The 15,241-nt window shown below is 34.7% G+C and overlaps 1 protein-coding gene across 1 annotated transcript; it reads left to right on the forward strand.

Moving 5' to 3' along the window:
- Positions 1-8,490: 8,490 nt before the first annotated feature.
- Positions 8,491-9,417, forward strand: LOC106829645 (olfactory receptor 4P4-like). The gene has a single exon (XM_070487343.1). The coding sequence runs from the start codon at positions 8,491-8,493 to the stop codon at positions 9,415-9,417; it is 927 nt and encodes a 308-aa protein (XP_070343444.1).
- The last annotated feature ends 5,824 nt before the right edge of the window (positions 9,418-15,241 follow it).

Genomic DNA, 15,241 nt, shown 5'->3' on the forward strand with positions numbered 1-15,241 from the left:
AAGGCCAGCACATTTTTAGGAATGTTAAATTTGGTTAATTCCAATGTGGTGGGTTAATGGAGGAGGGTTAGGCTGCACAAAAAGGGACCCTTTGTCTCCTCAGTTTTCTTCTGGGCTATTCCTTAGTCCTAGTGCCCAAGGACTCTCTTAGCACTTAGTGACATCAAGTGCTGTTCTTTATCCAATCCATTATCTCTGTGTTAGTTCTTCATCTTCCATTTAGCCTTATATCTCCCTTTCCCATTCACTCAGTCCACTGAGACTCAAGGAAAGGAAATTCTGACTCAAACAGGCATCAAGTAGTCATACTCAAACCGAGGCTGATTTCTTTGAAGACTTTTTTTTTCTTTTGCATGAGATGGAAGAGGGGGAAAAGTGTGTTGAAGTTAGCAATGATAGAAAAGCAAAGTAGAGAAATACACATAAAACATGTAGATTTTGCTAAGTTACATTCCCACATCGGTTTATATAGAGAACTGTCCTGGCATTCTAGAAATTTAATAGTCTCTGATCTACCTTTTTTATGTTTTCAAGTCTTCCATTTACTTACAATTCTGACAATTTCTTCTCAGATAATGTTTTAACTTATTGATAAATATAGCATATTTTTTAAACCATTTGACTTACTGTTTTAATTGTTTTATACCTTTGAAACCATCCAACTGTGTCTTTTACATATATAAGAAGCTTGTGTGAGACCCATTGTTGACATGTTATCATATTTTTACCAGCACATTGTATTTAGTATATGTGAATTATTTTTATGTGTAGTCTGTATGTGCCAAGACTACAAAGGAAAAATAAATCTGTTTTTGTCTAAAAGCCCTCAGCTGTTTTAAGGAAAACTATAAAAGAATTTTTGTCATTTTTCATCTAGTATTCTTTGCTACGTTTAGGTATATTGATAATAAATCTAGAAGCTAGGCTTAAACTAAACTAAATTTCTAGATAATGAATCTAGAAGTTAGGTAGTCATTGTGATTGTTTTAGATTCCTATTGCTGCATAGCAATTTTCCACAGAATTAATAGTCTAAAACAACACCCAATTACTATCACAGTGCTTCTTGCCAGGAGTTTGAGTTAGCTGGTTTTTTTCATTGATAAGGACAAAAACAAGAGACTGGGCTGGGCTCTTATCTGGAACTTCTGAGAAGAATTGCTCCCAGGCTCATTCAGGTTGTTGGCAGAATTCAGCTCCTTGTGATCATAAGACTGAGGCCCAGGTCTCCTTGCTGGCTTGGGAGTCACTCTCAGCGCCTAGAGGTCCCTGCATGTGGCCCCTCTGTCTTCAAAGCCAGCAAGAGTGCATTTAATTCTTCTTGTAGTTTGAATCTTTCCAACTTACTCTTCATTTACCAAGCAGGAAAAATTCTCTGTTTTTAAAGAGCTTATGGGGTTAGATAGAGTACAAACATACAACTCAAAATCAACTGATTAGTAACCTTAATTACATTTTGATACACTTTGTGACATGTAATTTAATATAGGTATAATCTATTATCATATTTACAGTCCCAGGGACTGGGGCAGGAAATCTTTAGGGATATTTTGGAATTACATCTACCACAGTGATAATGAAGCTTTTAAAAATAATAGCTTTAACACAATAATCAGAGAATGTATAACTCTGTATTTCTAAAATGAGGATAGTTCTACTCTTTCTATTAAATATACTGCTTTAGCACCCTCTACCAAAATATTATCTATGAGAAAATATGACATTTCTTTAGACAAGGGGGATTTTGGAGGAAATATAAGTGACATTTTATATCAATTTAAACAATCATTGAATCCAACTAAACACATGGTCTTCATCAAATATGTTATACAATCAATTAAGTTATAAGAAATTGTCTACATGCATAAACATGTAAATCCCATGGATGAGGGCCTAAAGTGGGAACTGAAATTTCAATTCCACATAGTTTTGCATCGTGAGCTATTGTCTTATTTTTCCCTTGTATATTATTACTGCAGTCTGAAGATTGTGATCCAAATGCTTTGTCTTTTAAATATTTCTGAGTTCACTACAATAAATTCCTTGGAAATTGCATCAGAGAGTTTCTGATAATAATTTTAATCTACTATTGCTACTAATAATAGCAACAATACTAATTATAATAATAATGGGGAATTCATAAGACTTATCTGTGAAAAAACACATATTCTTATTGCATTTATATATGAATAATCTGAATTCTGGGCAGATAAGTATCTTACCCAAAGTCACATAGATGGTTATAGGCACATCTGGAATTCAAACTCAGACACTGGCTTCATTGTCTGAGGTGGTAAACATTAAGTCATCCTGGACATCTGGTAAATGCTTCTCACATAAAATTGCCTCTTCTTCTTTTAAATACTTAAGATGTACATCTAATTAGGTTTTGACACTCTTGCTATGTTGCATCTTTCAGCCATCATCTTGTTACCATTCACATGCACACATATACACACACTCACTTTAAAATAATCATTCCTCCTTGCAATGTCTCTGACATCAAAAGCACAAGAATTAAATTGCTTAGGCAGTAAACCACAAATATAAGTGTAGTTCAAGAAAAATTTTAAAAAATAAATCTTTTTTTTTCTTTTTCTCCCCAAAGCCCCCTGGTACATAGTTGTATATTTTTCGTTGTGGGTCCTTCTAGTTGTGGCATGTGGCACGCCACCTCAGTGTGGCTTGATGAGCAGTGCCATGTCCACGCCCAGGATTAGAACCAACGAAATGGTGGGCCGCTTGCAGTGGAGCGCGCAAATTTAACCACTTGACCACAGGGCCAGCCCCCCAAAATAAATCTTTTAAAGTATATGTTACTTTATCATCATCAAATATAATCAAAAATATGAAAATTATCCTAGTCATTTGTTTTGTTGTTGTTATTGAAGTTATCCTATGAGTGGACTGTATAACTTGGAGAAAAATGTATAACCTGAATCCTAACTGTACAATTTAAAATTTATAAATGATTTTGAAATATTCGGCACATTACTTTACTATCTTATTTTAAATTGAAAAATTCAGAAATATTTATTAAGTGCTTACTATGTATAAATTGCAGTAGTACTGTTCGAAGTCATTGTAGTGTTGGTAAGCATCTTAGTCAGGGTCAAATTCTAACATACTAGTTACTAGCTACCTAGTCTTGTCAATTTACCTCTTGTGCCACTGTGGAAATATTAATAGCACCATATCATAGGGTCTTTATGTGAATTAAATTTAAAAATCCTTTTAAAGTCTTACAACAATTACTAGCACATTGTAATGACTGTTTTCAATTATTGCTATTACTCTTGCCATCATTAAAAATTAAATTATTAGGTACAAGATGGGAAAGTTCAGACTCTGATTTCATTGAGTTAATATGATAAAAATACCAACAATTTAAAAGACAAACACAAAATTCCCAAAAAACAGAACGAAAAACCCTCCGACTGTCTATGAAAAGAGAATCAAATGATCTGGCAAAGTTAGGTATTGGGAGTGTAGTGGGATGACTTGGGGTGTGGAATTACATTGGAGGAAAGACAATATAATGAGGAGAAACAGCGGAAATGGAGACATTTAAGTTTGACCTTTAGATGTTAAGAAAAAGCTGGATACCTTCAATACTAATAATTAATTAGCCTTGGAAATGGAAGCAGAGGAAGTCTCAATAAATATAGTGAAGGCACTAGGGTTTATTCCTTGTAAAGAAAGTAATCAGGCTACTTTTAAAATTCATATAATTGACTATAAAACCTACTGTTGATATTTAACATTATATATTTGAAGTGATCTAAAATAGCATATTTAAAAAGCCACACTTGAAAAGCCAAAGCAATAGGAAATTAAAATCACCAGAGTTTATTTTGACTAGCCTGTCCAAGAATTACCATAGGGATTGCCATTGAGATCACACCGAGGTCCTTTCAGTTCCTTTAAATACTCCTCCTGACTTTCAGTGCAGCTTCTGTAAGAGTCCCCAACTCCTGTGTAGGGAGGGACTTAGGCCTGGCTGCTCACTATTGCATCAAAGGGAAAAGAGAGAAAGGCCAGAGGCATTTGACATTTTCCCTGCAGTTTTGTGATATAATTCTCATTCTCATTCTGAGTATACACGGAGTTAGTTTTTAAAATATATTTATTTTAAATATAATTTAAAAGTTAGGGACAAGGCATGAGACTTTTGTCATTGCTTTTTTCCCCTAAGAGATTTTCTTATTATTTTTATTTGTAATAGATTTTTTTTTCATTTGCTGTCATGAGTTCAAGAAGACAAGGATATCCCTTAAAATACTGACTGGAACTGCCTGATGCTAAATATGTGAGTTCTTAGGTTTTTGTTTCCTTTTTTAAAAATTTTTGCATGTTGGAGCCTATGTGAAGTTATCTCTTTGAAAAGATGTAGAATCATCTATCCTTATTTGCTTATTTTTTAAGGAAATTATTTTTCCATGAACATGTATTATAAAAATATATCTGCTTGGTAACTATTTATTTTATAACCTTTATTGCCTTCTAATTCATGTCACAATTTGCATTTTGGTAGTTTACAAAACAACTTGAGGAACTTTGTTTTTTTTTTTTTAAAGATGTTATTTTTTTCCTTTTTCTCCCCAAAGCCCCCCAGTACATAGTTGTATATTCTTCGTTGTGGGTCCTTCTAGTTGTGGCATGTGGGATGCTGCCTCAGTGTGGTTTGATGAGCAGTGCCATGTCCGTGCCCAGGATTTGAACCAACGAAACACTGGGTCACCTGCAGCAGAGCACATGAACTTAACCACTCGGCCACGGGGCCAGCCTCAGGAACTTTGTTTTAATAGAAAATGGACAATGGGAATGGTCTCTTGAAATCCTGTTCCTAACTTGGGATTGTTAGATGCTGGTACAGGAGGCTAAGAGAAATTGTGAAATGTTTGTACTCTACTTAGGCTAGAAAAGCAATGATAAAAAACCATGAAAGTTTGAAAAAGATAAAATAATGGAATAAGACAAGCAATAAGCAGAATAAAGATAGTAAGAAAATTATGGAATTGATAACTTATCATTTTGATAAATTAATTGATAAATCATGTGATTAAAAATTAGTTCTTTGCAGCTGGAGGAATCCATGAAAATACAATTCTTCCTTTTCTTAAGATGAAATAGATACCCATAGAATTTGAGAGACTTTTTCCTAAATCACATAATCAGGGAGTGGCCACTCAGGACCAGAACTTTCACTTTTTGCCTCAGTGTGTCATAGGTCTGTAATACTTTGCAAAAATCCATGATATTTGAAATGGATAGGAGTAGTATAGAAGGAAATTTCAGTGGCCGCAGTTGGAGAAGTTTAAATTATATAATGAATGGCTGTTTCTTTAACAAAGGCAGATCATATGTGTATTATTAAAATTGAAAAAAAATCAGAGAAGTACAAAATTACCTAAGTAAAATATAGGGATCAAATAATTATTTTTTTGAAGGGTTTGATTCAGTTATTCTTAAGTATAAAAGAGAGATTATCTTTTGTAGGATACTAGAAGTCTTCATAAATGAATTTTTACCTTGATTTCACTTCTCCTACCTGAGAAATGGGAAATCCTATTACCTACCCCATGTCCTGGTAGAAGTCTAGGATTTTCACCAGTGATTAGTGTCAAAATACTTTACCATATCTGTAGAAATCTATATTCAGTGGAGTTTTAAACTCACCGGAGGAAATTTAGTCCCTGAACTCCACTTGTCTTAGAAATGGTGAAACATTTATAGAATATTAATCTTTTTACAATTTCTAATAAAGAAATTAATATCTAGTTAATTTTTGCAATGCGTTAGATGCACATATCTGTGCCTTAATGTTGTATACTGATCATTAATTTTGATTCTCAGAAGAATCATATGTGGTAGGTACTATTATCATAAGTAGTTTACAGATGGAAAAAAACAAGGCTCAGAGAGTAAGTAGCTTGCCTAAGATTATCAACAGTGAGGTAGTGGACCATATATTGGAGTCAACTTACTAAAACTCAAGCACTCTCATCCACCAATTATAACTTGTCTCCTTTGAAGATACCATTGACGATTTGACAATTTTAATTTAGGAACTAGAGACTAGTCAGTCCTGTTTCCTAAGAAACATTTTCTGTGAGACTACAGAAACCAAGATGATCCTGAAAATGAGGGGTTGAGTATTTTTTCCCCTGTTTTCTTCCTTTTTAGAGGTTGTGGTAAAGCAGGATGAACATTGTGTCCTGACTATCCCTTTTATGATGCTGTACAGTGTAGATTTTATTAATGAACTTGTTGCAGCAGAGATGATGATTTCAGATAATGTTTTAAATATGGCATTTCTATTGAGTCCATACATATCAGAGGCTGTTATCGTTTCGTGTAGCAGATCGTGATTGTTCAGCATCCTCTGTTACAAATTTATTGTTTCTTTCCATTAAAGCTATAATAAGAGCCAGTATTAGTTCAGCAAAATAAGGCCATGAAAAAGAGCAAATTATAAACTTGAGTCTTTAATAATAACAGCTGTTAGATTTAACAAATGATCTTGGCATTTATTTAAATCCTATCAGAATTATGAAAGTACAACTAGATTTTTAAAGCAGATATGAAAATCAAATCCAGAGATAGGTGTAAAAAACCACTCTGATTTTGGTATAAATGTAGATGCAGAGATAGATGAGTTTTCTATTTCAGATATATCAAATATTTCCTCCTGGAGGAGTGGGAGGGGGTAAGAAATCTATGTGTCTAGTTATGGTTACATTTTTTACTACAATTGACAACTTATAATTCTTGGAGAATAGCATCTATGTCTACATTTACTAAAGTAATAGAGGAAACAACGTGGTAAGTTATATGAGTTGACTGAATTCCAATAAAGGATTATGGTTTATATTTTATTTTGTTTAATTTCATTCATTATATGTTATATTCTTCTTAAACCGTATTACAAAGTGATTAGTTTTAAATTAACTTTAATTACAGAAGTAATACTGAATATAATCAGTTTAATAAAGAAATCAAAATATTGTGCAGCACTAAAATCCCCTTTGACCATCACCCCTTTTGTCTCTGAGAAGCAAATCTTTTCTTCTACACATTTTCCTATTAATTTATAAGCACAGAGGTTCTCATGGAAACTACATGATGTTCTGTGGGTGTGATTTTTTAAACACAAGTTATTTTACTGTTATTATCTTTGCACACTTTATTATATTTTTACTTGAAAATATATCAATGATTTGTATCATAGTAGATGTGTCATATGGATCCAACAAATTTCTGCCTAGTTTTCCATAACGAGAACATATCACACACTATTTCCATCCTATGGGCAGGAATTTAGATCATTTCCATTTTCCAAATTTGAATGTCTGCAATCAATATATTTTTGTATGCTTTCTGTGGTAGTTTCACTGGGTCACTGACAAAAATGTTATATGAACAGGCTTTTTAATTGTATTTTTATGAATCTGATGAGTAGGAATAGTATCTCATTGTTTTTTAATCCGATTCTGATGAGGTTGAGCATATTCATATATGTTTTTTGCTACTTATTAATTTCCTTTCTTTGTTTCGCCTAGTCAAATGTTTTGCTCTTTTAGAAAACTGAGTTATTTTTACATTATTGATTTATAGGATTTATATTTACTCTCAATTTGTTACTTTTTAAAATACTTTCTTCATATGGAATTTTGTCATACAGAAATTTTAAATGTATTATATTGTTTCTTTATGAGTTTTCTTTTTGTGCTTCGCTTAAAAAATTTTCCCTACTTGATGATATAAAAGCATTCTAATTATTCTCAAATATTTTTCTGGTTTTGCTTGATACATTTGTATCTTCCAATCGTCTAGAATATAATTTTCTGTGCCTTGTGAGGTGTCTTTTTTTTTTTTCCGTCCAGAGGGAGCTTCAAAGTCTTAATATCAGTTACTGAAAAGTTCATTATTTCACATCAATTTGAAATTTCAACTTAAATAGAGGATAAATTCCAGCATATTTATGTGTTTATTTATTGACTTTTTTCAAGTTCAGCAATCTGGCTTCACCAAAAACTCTTTAATTGTCATAGTTTTATAATATACTTCAATTCTACATACCAGAGATTGAAAAATCACTCAAAGTATAATACTGAAACTGCATCCCAAAATTGACCTGAAAAAGAATGCTTCATCTTTTAAGTATTCATCTTGTTATTCATGGCAAGTGAGAGACTTTGGAACTCAGCAAAATTGTAATTAATTGATGATTTGTGCTATTATTGTTACTGTATGTCGGCTCTACTGAACTGTACTCTAGCTATGGGTAGAGATTGTATGTATTGAGATTGTATGTATTTTGTACACTGCTGTAACCTTAGCACCTATTATAGTGATTACATTGTAATAAAAAATCAATATATATTTATTGAGTAAATGAATGAGTTTCAAAATAAATCAATAATTTCAAAAGGTTGAGTGTTTCAGGTATATTAACTTCCCTCTCTACGTGATCAAACCCACAGAAGCAATGGGACATGAGAATATCACAGAATTTATCCTCCTAGGACTTTTTAGTGATGAGGCTGCAAAGGTTGCCTGCTTTGTCCTGTTCTCTCTTTGCTATATCACAATTCTCTCAGGAAACCTGCTCATTCTTCTCACCATCAGGGTCAGCCGCCTCAGTGAGCAGCCTATGTACTTTTTCCTCAGCTACTTGTCCCTCATGGATGTCTGCTTCACCTCCACGGTGGCCCCCAAACTGATCACAGACTTACTGGCCCAGCAGAACGCCATCTCCTACAATGGTTGCATGTCCCAGATGTTTTACGCCCACTTCTTTGGCGCCACAGAGATCTTCATCTTGGTGGCCATGGCCTATGACCGCTATGCAGTCATCTGCAGACCCCTTCACTATATGGTCATCATGAGCAGACAGGTATGCTATGTCCTTGTGATGGCCTCTATTATCGGAGCATTTATCCATTCATTCATGCAAGTATTGATTATTATTGAGCTTCCCTTCTGTGGCCCCAATCAGATAGACCACTACTTCTGTGATGTATTCCCCTTGCTGAAGCTGGCCTGTATGGACACCAGCTTGTTAGTCATTGCAATCATTTCCACTACAGGGGTATTGTCCATTTTGACCTTTGTTACCTTGGTCATTTCTTACATCATCATCCTGTCCACCCTGAGGACCCATTCCTCCGAGGGCCGCCGCAAAGCCCTCTCCACCTGTGGCTCCCACATCACTGTCGTGTTCATGTTCTTCTTGCCCCTCATCTTCACCTATGCCCCCACAGCTTATTCTGTCAGTAATGACAAGATTTTTGCCCTATTTTACACCATGATTGCCCCCATGTTCAACCCTCTTATCTACACACTGAGAAACGAAGACATGAAGAATGCCATGAGGAGAGTGTGGTGCAGAGAGAAACTGTTTGAAGGGAAATGAAGCCTCTGGTGTTCAAGCCCTTTGGCAAATGCTGTTCTATCTACAGAATCATTAATGTCGTCAAATACAGCAGGTACAGTGGAGTGGTGTGTAGTCACCAAAAGTTGGAACCTTAAAGAGAGAAGACCCCTCAACCACTTTTTCTGTTACTTTTCTGAGACTGTAGAGAAGGGGAGTGGATCAGATTATCTCCAGGTCTTTTCCAGTTCTGACAGTCTGGAATTTATGTCTGACATTTTGGATCCTTCTGTTTTTTGTGATCTCTGACACAGTGGGCATTATAGCACTTTTATCATGGCAAATTGTAAAGACCGTGTGGTTGGCAGTTGTGCCCTGCTTAAGAAATGGATACATTGACTGAGACACCTCTCACCGAAAGAGGTCCTAAGCACTTTCATATGTTTGAGTTTTCCACTGCAATAAAAAAAAAGACAAAAATTTTCCAAGGGTTGTATATTTTAATTCTTTACATTAACCAATCATGCTTCTAAAGTTATGCAATGCAATGTGATTATGCTATTCATACTATACTAATGGAAGTTATTGTCATTAATTCTTAGTGCCCTGTGTTACGGTGTATTACAGTACAGTCTGCCCTCTATATTTGTAGGATCTCATCTGTGGATTCAACCAACCACGGATCCAAAGGCCTAAGATGGTTGCATCTGTACTGAACATGTACAGACTTCTTTTCTTGTCATTATTTCCTGAATAATACAGTATAATAACTACTTACATAATATTTATTTTGTGTCAGGTGTTATAAGTAATCTAGAGATGATGTAAAGTATACAGGAGGATGTGCATACGTTATATCCAAATAACTACACCATTTTATATGAGGGACTTCAGCATTCTTGGAATTTGGTATCGTGGTGTCCTGGAACAAATCCACCATGCTTACTGAGAGACAACTGTAACTAGAAATTTCAAATTGGATGATGAGCATCTTTTTTTAATACTGTAAGTGTAGTTCATGACTGTATTTATTATCTCATTTAAAAAGCCTTCATTAGTATACAACTTAACACTCTATGTAAATGTGCAATGCAGAAAATCTTCCATCCTGTGAAAGGCCCTGAGTTTAAGAAGGCACATAGCTGAATAAAAGGATGCTCCTGGGGTGCATTTTGTTAACCCTCACTGCTCCTTATACTAAGTAGCATATTTTGATGTTTTGTTCTACCATTCAAACTATGCAAATCTGTCTCATTTCTACTCAGGCAGGCCCTCAATACTAGGGAGAAATAAAGAATATTAGACTAAGAAGCAGTTAAAACCAACTGAAAACTGGGGCATAAGCCAAGATCATCTTGGGTACATGGAGATGTTTCCTTAATTTATAGAAGAATCTTCAAGCTTTTGGGATTGGAAGGGACTCTGATGTCATCTAGGGTTCTCCACTAGCACAACATACACCTGAGGAACTGAGGCCTACAGGGTAGGTGAATACACCAACTATTCAAATATGAGACGCATTCCTATTGTTTTTTGGTGCTCCATCCTCTTCACTGTAGTCCACACTAAGAAATTGTACTGTATATCCTTAAAGGATTACTGTCCCTTGTTCAAGAGGAATTCAGGTTTTAAAGTGAGGCGTGCATTTGCAGAAATTAACTGTAGGTTGAAGATTTCAGCAATAGTTTTTTTCTTCCAAAAAGACCCTGACATGTTTACTGCCTGAAAAATGAGAGAACTTAGAACATAACGGGGAAAGAAAAATAATAAAATGTATTGAAAATGACGTAAGAAAGACAATAGTAGATCAAGTCAGGGTTTATATTTCATGTTGACTTCTTCTTGGCAATTACCTCCTGGTGGGGTTATGCAACTCAGAAAGTTGAGGGAGAACGGGAAAGTCTATAGCTGCATGAGGAGGTGTTTAATTCTGGTGTTTATTTATTTACTTAATTTTTTGAGGAAGATTAGCCCTAAGCTAACATCCACGACCAATCCTCCTCTTTTTGCTGAGGAAGATTGGCCCTTAGCTAACATCCGTGCCCATCTTCCTCTACTTTATACCTGGGATGCCTGCCACTGTGTGGCTTGATAAGCTATGTGTAGGTCCATGCCCAGGAGCCGAACTCACAATCCCTGGGCCACCAAAGTGGAGCACACAGACTTAAGCACTATGCCCCCATGCAGGCCCCTTGGTGTTTATGTTTAATAAGGCTGTTATTGATGCATATGTAGGCTACATTCTCCAGGAATGAATTAAATTTGCTTATTGTGACAAATTCACTGTTTGGTTTCTCCCAAAAGAAGAGAGATCTTTCAGATATCTGTATGAATATGGCTCATATTTATCTTTTGTTAACTCTTTTCTTATAATTTATTAACAAAAGAGGGGTGAACACGGATCTACTCGAGTGTGGTTAGTATTATGTCTTTCTCCTCCTATGAGTTATCAATGAATGAAATCATGGAAGACTGGTTGCAAAATTAGGTATTTAGAATGAGTCTTTTATGTATATAACCAAGATTAGCTTCTGTCCCTCATGTCCATTTTCTCTATCTTGGCCTTTTATACAGCTCTTTTCAGAGTACCTTACACTAAATATATTGGAGGTTTTATTAATTCAAGAATATGTCTCAGAATAACCACTTCTACAGTTTGTCCATGTAATTCTTGGATCAGCCAGCTCAATAATGTCATGTAACAAGCCATCCCAAAATTCGTGGCTTACACATTAAGCATTTAATTCTCACTTATGTGTCTTTGGGTAAGCTGGGGGACCGTTGAACTAGGTTGAGGTTGATAGGGTTTAATTCCAGACTTCAAAGTAGGTTCAGATATATTTTATGTAGTTCTTATTTTTTTATGCATAAAATAGAAGGGTTACCTTAGCCTTTGCTGAAGTTAAAATTTAATTTTCTGTACATGTGATGTTTGACGGTGCCATTGACCATTACTGAAGTTGAGCCTTGTATGTCTCTCTCTACCCTGTGGCACGCTTAACTTGTAGATTATTCATACAAAAAATGTATACTAAAGACTATTGTGAAGATTTGAATAAAGTTATGAAGTTGCATTATACCTCAAAACAAAACAAAACTGGTCACCATGAAAGAACTGGACACATCACAACACTGTTAAAATGAGGCATTCCCACTCAGTCACTATAAAAAGCAGTGAAATTCTGTAGGCTCTGACATGTGGTAAATATTTTAATATCCTGGATATTTTTAAATGAGAAATGGATAACATGCTGAGGGACATAAAACTCTCTTTACATATTCAATTGAGAAGTACATGGAAATATGTTTAAAATATTTTATGCTACTCCAGGGACAGAAGTATAATCACTGTTTAGAGATACAGAATGACATACTTTTATTGTTCTCCACTATAAAATAAACTAATTTATTCATCTGGGAAATGAGAAAGGTTGTCATTTATTTTTATCAGTGAAGGTTATAATCAAAGTCACACCAGCTATCATACAGCAGCAAGGTTATAAAAGTATAAAGCTGGTAGACAATGTTGTGATCATACACAAATGAAATATAATGATGTTGTTGACCAGACTCATCCCCATTGAAACTAGGAAGAGTCTGAGTTCTCATGATTTTTGGCCATTTCTTTCCAAGGAATGAAGAGGAAACTCTCTAAGCTCCTCTGATTGGGATTGACTCTGAGGAAATTTGTGAACAGGATTATGTTTATAAAGTCACTGGTAGAAAGTTGAGTAATATTTTATATGTTCCACTTCTTGATCTTGGAGAGTAATAAATCTGTTAGCTTTTATCTTCTTAGAGACTTCAGACCTTCAATATCACTAATATCCCTTGGTAGTCAAGACTTTTGTGCAAGGACATAAAGGCAAGAGTATTGTAGAGAAAAGTTTCAAATGGATAACATTTATTTATTTTCACAGTTTTCTAAATTCAGTTCAAGTTTAGCTCTCTTTGTGCTAGCAGAACCAATGGGGGCATATATATATATGTGTGTGCGTGTGTGTGTGTGTGTACACACATATATAGGGGTATGTATGTATATATATATCTATATATGTATCTATGTATGTGTGTATATATATATATATAGGGGGAGAGAGAGAGAGGGAGAGAGATAGATAGATAGATAGATATATCTCCAAAGATAGGGCTCTTTGGATTTCATTGACTCCTAGACCTCTTGTGATCTAAGAACATCAAGTATCATCTAGTCCCAGTGTTTCCAAATTTCAGTTCACAGATCTGCCACTGACTATGTAAAAATTAGTAGATTAGCTTGTTAAAAATGCAGAATTTTGTATGCCATTTAACTCTTGCCTACTGGATCAGAAACTCTTAGAATAGATACTAGTATCTGTCCAAAAATTTCTCAAGTTGATTTCAATAATCAGACAAGTTTGAGAAACCTAGTGATGACCTAGTCACCATTTTAAAATTGGGCAAAGGGAGATCCACAGGGATCCAGTGAGTATATGTCCAAGCTGGGACAATAAACAGGGATTTGTGTGGTCCAGGGCAAGGATTTCTTAATTATGACATCTAATCCAGATATCTTGCTGCCTTTTGATTTTTCTTATCTTTAATTCTGTGAATACATCAACAGCAGAGATCGTCTTTTAAAGTACTATGTACAGTCCTTCACATAATGTACATGCACACATACACACACTCACACATATACACACTCCCAAACCATGAACACATAACCAGGTATGGGCAGTAACTTGAATAATCAGATTTGTAGAAAAGACAATAAAACAATGGCAAAGATATAATCAGTGATGTATTGATTTGCTATAGAAAAATAAAGCTCAGGTTTCACAAAGTGAAGGAGGGATGTGTCATCAGGGCAAGTGACATTCACATAAGGAAGTCATGTTTTTTTTTTCCAGAATGAGTCTCTCTGAAGTCCACAGCTGGAAATTGGGATGTCAGTCAAGGAGGCAGTGATCAAAGACTCCCCATATTCAGTAAAGCTGCTTGGTTCAAACATTGGAGGAAATCTGGTTTCCTAACCAAGAATCTCAGAAAGTTGTATTTACTCTGTTGATTGAGTGATAGTCAGCTATTCATCACAGGTATCCTTCTTTTTATTCAGATTATTTAGTTTTTCCTGTTTGTTAGTCACTTTACATGACAGGAACCACTGGCTATAAGCAACAAGTAAAGATTAAAGTCAGTTACAGAAGTATATTAATGGGATGTTACAATTAAACTGGTGATCTTAGAGGGTTTTTCCCCCAATTTCCTTATTTTTTGGGTAAAGAAAACAAGTTCTAAAGAAAGGAAAAACTTCTTTCCCAATACCAGAGAATGAGAACAGGTCTTTTGTTTTTTGAGTCTATGTTTTATCTCTTTCACATTCTGAATACACCTCCTCTCCCATTCCAGCCTTATTAGGTTTAATTTTCACTGTGCATTGGAGGACTTGCATCAGAATGCTTTAGCGCAGATCTCTATTATTTTTCATACAGTGTGTGCATATTGAGTTCTTAGTATGTACTAATTGCAGTTTTAAATATAGAAAATAACCATAAGTACTTCATAGTAGACTCTCATTCTTTAAGGAAAATGATAAAAAATGCACAAATGGGGAGAAGAAAATAATAATGAGGAGTATGACCATGCTGTGCTTCTGTGTTTCATAAGATTTCTCTAGCCTAGATATTTCAGGGAATTACGTGATTATGAAATATTAGAACAAATATAATAACTAATACTTTATATCTGTAGAATGTGTTATTCTCTCATTTGTACTTCAAAAAAATAACTTGTGAGATTGTTTTCATTGTCTTCATTGTATAGGTGAGAAAATTTAAGATCATCCAGATTAAGTTGTTACTTCCACCTATTTATCATTAGCCCT

Source organism: Equus asinus, chromosome 17 (assembly GCF_041296235.1).
Source record: "Equus asinus isolate D_3611 breed Donkey chromosome 17, EquAss-T2T_v2, whole genome shotgun sequence".
In the NCBI taxonomy this organism is placed as follows: domain Eukaryota; kingdom Metazoa; phylum Chordata; class Mammalia; order Perissodactyla; family Equidae; genus Equus; species Equus asinus.

Coding starts and splice junctions, on each gene's coding strand:
- LOC106829645 (XM_070487343.1), top strand. CDS start 8,491: ATGGGACATGAGAATATCACAGAATTTATCCTCCTAGGACTTTTTAGT.